Below are 8145 nucleotides of genomic sequence, written 5' to 3' on the forward strand. Positions count from 1 at the left end.
GCACTGAGAAATCATGGGTGGCCAAGACGGAGGGCAAAGTGTTAACCCATGCCGGCAGGGATCTCTCAATCCTCATCAGGCAGATCTGAACAGAAACACGGTGACAACCATGGCATGGGCAAACTAATGAACACAGTAAAAAGCTGGTTGCGGCATGTCAGGTCACTACTTAGGCAGTGGTTATTTTAAGGTTCAGTTGTTGCTATGTCACCAAGTGGTGTGCCACAGCTTGAGGAGGATGAGGTAAATTAAGCTAGAGTAGGCCGACATACCAAGGCAAAACAGAATCATTTGGTATAAAACAATGATATCAAATTATCCGTCACTTGAAGATTAAACATGTTGTCACAAAATATCTTATCAAATCTTTCCCCCAAAGAAAGATTTTGGAAAGGAGTAATTACTTCTCAATATGTGCTCCACCATGGTGGTTGGGTGCCAGCTCTGCATTACTGCTGCATCAGTAAAACTTTGTCCTCAACTGGGGTATGACACAGGCTATTCGGGCTGGGTGATGCATCAAAATCCAGACAAACAGTGGCTCTTCCGTTGCCCTCAAAGACAACAGCGCCCTTCATGGTCATTGTTGCCGTGAGTCCAGGCCTTTGTGCCAATCCACTCATGCTTCATGATACAGCCCTCGTTTGACTCATTCAAACAGCCAGCTCCACACAGAGCTGCTGTCTTATCGAAAACCGAGAGTTATCACTTCCATTCTGAATTCATTACTTCCTCATCACTTACTTTCACCTCTTTCCCATTCCAGTTTAGGGACATCATTTAATCACACAAATCATTAACAGAAAAACATTTTCATCTCAATTAACTTTAAATCTGTTTGTTTGGTTATAGTGAGGCTGTGAGTCAAAGGACAAACCACAATAATTTTATATTTGTTCTCATTTAAAGAGCCCAAATACAGTATCATGATGAATCAGAGATTCCCAGCACATCAATAACGATATTGTTGAGTTTGTATTCACATTGGGGATTGTCATGTTGTTTTACTGAAGGATGACGTCTAACCACACCCTGCAGACATGCTTTAACAGGAAGTGTAGGTTAATGAAGAGGGAGGTGAGACATGCCATTTAAGATTTCATGAGTCAGCTGAATAGTGTGAGGTCATGGCTGATTCGTCATCACAGGGCCTGAGGTGCTTCCCAGGCACCCCGTATCATGACTGACATAACATTTACTCTTTTACATCACATTTATGTAACACTTAATTATGTCACTCATTTCTGTTGTCCGCCATAGCCTTCCGCACATTTGGTCAGTGTAATGAATCCAGTGTGATCCATATCTGCTGTCAGTTGGGCACAGTGGTTCAGTAGACTCCTAGTGGAGACAGAGTCCTGGGAAGGGTGTGTTCTGACTGATACCACCCACACTGCCTCTTACTTTCTCACACTTGTATTTTCTCTCTTTCATCAAGTATAAAGAAGGGAGGTGGATCTGTGGCAGCCCTCAGTGTACCTGAAAACAGCTGGCAAGTTATCATTAGCCTCCATTTGCACGGACACAGACAAGGACTTCTATTTTTCAAGGGTTTTTTTTATTATTTATTTTTCTCTCACAATCATCACATTCTCATACAGAACCTAGAATGTGGAATGTATTTCAGTTTCTCACCTCTGGATTATTGGCTGTTATCAGTCCAGATGCATCTCAAGGTAAGTTACATGTTTAGCTTTATGGCATCTCTCAGTTAGTTATACCATTGACCAAAATCATATAATATAAGGTGTTACCAAATGTTAAGACATATTGTCAACAGATCCGATTGTTTGTACAGCCAGATTGACACCTGTGTATACTTCTGTTCTGTCTAATTATGTAAAGATGCAGAAGGCTCAGTCTCGATGCCTAGTATTGTAATACTAAAAGAATGGTAATGACCAAGTGCTATGGAGATTAGCAGTTATGTCATTCTTTGGTCATACTTTATTTTAATGTCTAGAAACTTTCAGTTGTGAGGAAGAAAATTACTTTTTAGTTTCTTGCATCAGGGTAAGGGTATTGGCTTATCTTTGAACATGCAAGGTTTAGAAGACAGGATGATAGCAGCTTGCATTATCTGAAAGTTTTATGCTACTCAGAGTAGTTTGTTGAGTATCTATCTTATTGGCCATTATAATGTGGTCTTGCTAGTCCGTTAATTGTGACAGTGATAAATGCATCTCAAATTACATCTGAAATCTGATATAACTGTGACAGTCACAGTGACATCACTGATATCACAGGGTCATTTGAAATATGGTTTAGTTTGTTGGAAAAAAAATTGTATGTGTATGTTTATGTCCAAGTTTATGGTTCTTAGCAGGCGCCTTTATTAAAAGCAACTTACAATGACATCAATAAACATTACATTAACATTAAAATGGACAATTAAAAGTAAAGTCATATAGCCTAAAACAAAAATCAAATACCAATAATATAGCTGCAAGCAGCAATGAGGGGGCCAAGCAGAGAGAACAGCAGGCCAGATTTGCCATGTAAGTCAATGCCGTTGCATCAGACATATAGCCTTAAGCAGTCACAGCAAGTTCCATGCCATACAACCCAAGACTGGCTGAGTTACAAGGTCAAGTTTCACATCAAAACATAACTGATTTTGTGGGGCTGAACCAGGGCTGAGTGTCGCCAGAGGAGGACACCACAACGCCTTCCTGAATAAATTGTACCCTTCATTATTTATTAATATTAATTGTGAACTAAGTAATGCTAATATTTACACTGAAAGAGAAGTAGGAAAGAAAGAAAGACAGACAGTAAGAAAGAAAATATCTTCTATCCATCCACCATAGAACAAATAGATGATATCTACACATTTTACACCTACATACATTCTTTTCACTGAGAAAATGCAGCTAGGCAAGAAAAGCACAATTTTTTGTCATCTTGATCATGATAACTGACAATTGGCTTGGGGATTTCTCTCGACAGTTGAGTATCGTTCTTGCAGCTATGCTGGTGTGTTTCATGTGCGGGTCAGTTCCAATTACTCGCTGACCTCTCAGCAGGCGGATGAGCTGTGTCAGAGCCTGTACAGCAGCCTCGCCACCGAGGACCAGATCAGAGAGGCCTATAGCAAAGGGCTGGATACGTGCAGGTAAAATATTTAACAGGACTGCTCATCTGAACTGTACTTTTAAGGAAGTGTGTTCGGGTATTTCTGTAGATGTGTGTGTGTGTGTGTGTGTGTGTGTGTTGTGTGTGTCATATGTATTTTTTTTTCATTAATATCTTATAGATTTCACAAGGCATCTCAGAATATGTATTCTTGACATTTGCTCAGGTATGGATGGATTAATGACGAGAGAATGTTAATGCTACAACATGAACTTCAGCCAGACTGCCCTTCCAATGGAACAGGGGTGATGTTTCTTGCAGACACACCAGAGTCTCTCTCTGATGCCTACTGCTATGATACCTCAGGTAAAAAAGAATAGGATTTAAGAATTCCTTAGAGGCTCCTAGGTGTATCGAATTCATATAATATATTGATCTGTTTTTTCCCCTGCTTTCATGAATAGTTACATTAGATTTGGATTGTGAAGAAGCCATGGCTCCTCAATCTGTAACTCCACCAGACACACAGACAACTGAAGAGTCTACTGCAGCAGTAACATGTAAGTGTTATGGCCAGTGCAGTGCCAATGTGGTGGAAAAACACTGTGTTTGAACTTAGCCTACAAAGGGCCGAGCGCGTCTTACTGAGGCGGCATTTAGGTGTGTCCCATGAAAGGAAAATAGTGAAGTAGGTGTGTGGGTGCCAGGGAAACCATGGTAGACACACCTTTAACAATTTGGAGCTTAGTCACCTAAATGTCAAAAAGGACCAGCCACTCCTTCATTTCACCAATGTTGTGGCTTGAACAAGGAATCTGTGGAGACCATGTAAATAATCATTATTCTTAAATAGGCGACTACGCCGCTCCGTCCAGCATTTTTTGTATTTGTTATTTTTTAAATGTATTTGTCATGTCTTGATGTCATCGGCACACTGGCGACTACGCCGCTCCATCCGGCATCGTTTGTCTTGTTATGTGTCTTGTTTGTTGGAGCGCTTTGGAGTTGCTATGTTAAAGCAACACCAAAGAACTTTTCCTCTGTCGCATGCACTATTTGTTTATCCAGCATGGCTTTGGAAATAACAATGTCCACAGACAAGGTAGAATATGTTGCATGATTTTATGAAAGTACGATGTATTGCGACATCAGATGCAAGTCACATTTGTAGTTTCTTATGTGTCATTTCATCGAACTACAGATCCGCTACCCGATCTGGCAAACGTACATAGTGCGGTTATAGCCGATAGAGGGGCGCGAAGCGAATGCAGAAGTGCCGTTCACCCTGTTACAAGTTGATGAACCACTGAAACGATTTTGGAAACATTATTTTAAGGTAGAAAAAACTCTTTGGTGTTGCTTTAAATAAAACTGACTTGACTTTAAAAATAAAAATAGTTGTTTAAAGATACACTATGCAAGATTTTCACCTTAATATAACAAAAGTCGTAATAGGGAATTGTTCATTTTCCTTGATGTCTTTTGTAGTTTTGCCTCCAGCGACAGGGGAACAAGCTACGAGAAGTAGGCTATTTACAAGGCAGAGTAAAATATAAATATAAAAAATATAAAATATCACGACTCTAGGGGGAGCTGTACAGTCGCCAAAAATACCTGAAGTTGCATAGTATACCTTTTAAGTAACACTTTGTTGGGATTTCCAAGACCATCAACCAGTGCCAAAGAGAGTGAAATCTGTCAAGAAAAGACATTGAGCCTAATTTGTATGGCATGCAATGCAGCAGGCAATGCATTGATACTGCCGCGCTCAAAGTAATGCTAATTTAATTATGGGGCAAAATGATTTTGCAAATTTAATGTACATGTACATGATCTTACACTTAAGCATGGATGGGTCAGTACGCAGACAAGGAAGTTTTTAGTAACTGAATTCCATCATTAAACACACTATTTCTGTGACATTTCTAAAAACAAATGACAACAAACTATCATTATGTTCATCTAAATGTTAAAAATGCTACTAATAAAATTAACAAATATTACCATGCCTGTTCTCACTGCTTGATTTCTGCAGTGCTGAGTCCTATTTGTAGGGCCTGTTATGGTTTAGAGCTCAATGAGTCCTTGAGAGATCTCTAGTTCAAATGTGATGAATTTACCTTCTTTTCAACCTTTCAGCTAATCCTGGTCCTACTGACAGTGTAATTGAAAAGGCCACTACAGATTCTTCAGAAGGGGACGACCTTGAGACCAAAAACCCAACTGTACAGACAGACACAGAAACAACCCCTGATGCAATAGAGCCAATTCCTGAGGTCCAGACTCCCACAGGTGATCCTGAGGATAACAAGGAGGACACCACAACGCCTTCCAAATTAATCCCCACTGATGCTGATGAGGTAATGGAGGCCATTGGGGTACCTGTTGAGCCAACCACTGAAGAACCCACGACCGTAACCAAGGAGGGAAAAGAAGAGGCTGGGGATGCAACAACTGAGGCCAACTCAGAGGACAGTGATGGCACTGACGCTGCTGTGGGCACTGACACTGCTACCACTGACACTGCTACCACTGACGCTGCTACCACCAGTCTTGACGACACCACTACAAATAGTGACCTGGAACTTCCTGTATCTGAGGATGCAGATGATTCGTTTCTACTGGTGAATGGTACAAAGTCAGCAGACGTCTCCACCACCACGGCCCCTGCTGGAACTTTGGAGCCATCTGAAGTGAACCCCTCCAAGCAAGATGAAGATGAAGCCCTTGCACTCTCAACCGTTAGTCCAGTGGAGGGCACCACGGCCGATACTGACACATTTACAACTTCTGAGTCTGAAGATACCAATGCAGAAGGCAATCCAGACAGCAAGGAAGACAGCACCACTGTAGTGTCCCCCGATGATGTGCCAGAGACCACCACAGAGACTCCTGCTGACCCAGATGATGTGCCAGAGACCACCACAGAGACTCCTGCTGACCCAGATGTTGACTTGAAGGAGGAAATTCCAAATGGAAATAACATCAGCTATGGTACGTGTCCATAAACTATTTTCATTCATTCTCCTAATTGATGTGATTTAAGAGGTCTTGACATCGTAGTAATAACAGTGGCCAGTGACCATCCACATCTGCTACTGATGCTGTTGCTGTTTCCGTAAGTGAATTAACAGCTGTGTGAAACAATCATTTTAAATATTGTATTGTGAAAGACCAAAACATTTTTATCAATTTAGCAGACACTTTTATCTAAAGTAACTTACATATATAAATAATATTACAAGGGCCATTGTCCTCAGAGCAACTCGGGGTTAAGTGCCTCACTCAAGGGCACGATGGACGGGCGGAGGTTTGAACCCACAAGGAGCCCGGTTCCTTAGCCACTATGCTGCCACCACCCCTGGTGAAACAAGGAGGCTTAAATGGGCCTTTACCTCTACCTTACCTCTTCCACTTTGTGATCATGGCATCAAGGAACTAATCCATATATACTGCCATTGTCCACAAACAGGTCTTCCTTCTCCAAGAGGTCGGATGGGACCAAAGGACATTGAGTCATTCACTGCACCAAACCCAGCAGCTCAAGAGGAGGGTGGCACCCCTGGTAAGTGTGCTCTGTAATATATTGATTATTATGACACATCAACTCAAAGCATTTTGCTTAATAATAATTATGCTGATAATCATAGACATGTATCGACAAGTATACTGTATCTGTTGTCCGAAATGGTGTGTTAAAAGATTTGTAATGGCTCTGCTTGCTCTAATCCCCTGTTCTTTTAGCCTGGCTGATAATCTTCTCATTTGTCATGTCCGTTGGAGTCTTGCTCTGTGTGTTTGCTGCTGTTGGCACCAGGGAAAGGTATGATTCACACAGTTGAGAAATGAGTTGTGTGCTCCCCAAACACTGCAAACAATAGTTCATTGATTACCTTTTACTTCCTTTCAAAATTCCACATTTAGCTGGTATGGACCGCTACGTCAGAAAGTCAGAGGCAAGGACAGCAGTGAGGAAACTGAGAAAAAAGCAGCAGTGTCTTTGTCTACGGACCAGCAACAGGAAATGGTGACGCTCATGAACAGAGGTCCAGTCCAGACGAACGGCAGGGCAGAAGAGTTCACTGTGATTGCCCTGGAGGAGCCCCCAGAGAAAGAGTTCTTGGCATGAGAAGGGATCCACAGGAGCTGGGACAGACAGACAGACAGACAGACGCACACACACACACACACACACACACACACACACACACACACAGACACACACACACAGACACACACAGACATGCTAATGGAGCAAAGACAACAAGTGAACAGTGAAGTACGATGTCATCAAACCCAGTAACTGTAGAAATGTGCACATGGGTAACAGTTCTGGAAATCCCTTGTTGTGCAGCGGGGCATCATCTTACATGTGCATATTTCAATATTAGTGGTCAAAATGTCAAGTTCAATTACTATTTATGTTTCAGAATCGATCAAATGGAAATATGATTATGAATGAATAACATTAAATGTTACAGTGAATTGTTAAATGTTTGAATCACCTTATAATCTCTTAATATTCAAGATTCAGGCAAAATCACAAGGGTTTCCATGCAGAAGTATTGATAAATGCCTGATGATATTGTATTGATGATAAGTATTGATAAATGCACATGATGGCAGAGGTTCTCAATCCTGTTGCCGGGACAACCCTACTCAGCACATTTTCATCTTTCCCTGCTTTGCTTACCCTACCGGAGGCCTCTTCATTAGCTCAACACAGTTGCAATCACGGTGCATATAAGGGTTGCCATAGCAGGGACAGATGGAAGATATACAGGGTATGGGCATGGAAAACCCTGCATTATTAGTTATGTTCATACCTAATATCTTTTCTGTGCTGTCATCAGGACATGCCTTCAGGAATCTTCGGTCACTGTGCATACAGTATGTAAAGCCATACTAATGTTTCTCTTTATTTAACAAATTATTTGTCTAACTGTGTATTTGTTTTAATTTATAGTATACAACATAAGATGCACTGAACTAGAGAAGAGATTTTTGACAATAAATGTTTGTTTCATACAATGTGTGGCTAGTTGCTAGTTTTACTAATCAATGAGACAA

At 41.2% G+C, this 8145-nt stretch overlaps 1 protein-coding gene across 1 annotated transcript; it reads left to right on the plus strand.

Annotated features, from left to right (window-relative positions):
- Positions 1-1273: 1273 nt before the first annotated feature.
- On the plus strand, positions 1274-8100 carry cd44a (CD44 molecule (Indian blood group) a). Its single transcript, XM_048263221.1, has 8 exons — positions 1274-1676; positions 2950-3115; positions 3302-3441; positions 3540-3635; positions 5215-6069; positions 6548-6640; positions 6820-6898; positions 7000-8100. Exons 1-8 carry the CDS (start codon positions 1610-1612, stop codon positions 7202-7204), a joined length of 1701 nt encoding a protein of 566 aa, XP_048119178.1. The 5' UTR covers positions 1274-1609; the 3' UTR covers positions 7205-8100.
- Positions 8101-8145: the final 45 nt, after the last annotated feature.

The sequence above is a fragment of the Alosa alosa genome, chromosome 14 (genome assembly GCF_017589495.1).
Source record: "Alosa alosa isolate M-15738 ecotype Scorff River chromosome 14, AALO_Geno_1.1, whole genome shotgun sequence".
Lineage (NCBI taxonomy): Eukaryota > Metazoa > Chordata > Actinopteri > Clupeiformes > Clupeidae > Alosa > Alosa alosa.

Bases quoted from the DNA above. Each gene is read 5' to 3' on its own strand.
- cd44a (XM_048263221.1), top strand. From the start codon at position 1,610: ATGTGGAATGTATTTCAGTTTCTCACCTCTGGATTATTGGCTGTTATC. The intron at 1,677-2,949 runs GTAAGTTACATG...TTCTCTCGACAG, and splicing joins CAGTCCAGATGCATCTCAAG to TTGAGTATCGTTCTTGCAGC. The intron at 3,442-3,539 runs GTAAAAAAGAAT...TTTCATGAATAG, and splicing joins CTACTGCTATGATACCTCAG to TTACATTAGATTTGGATTGT.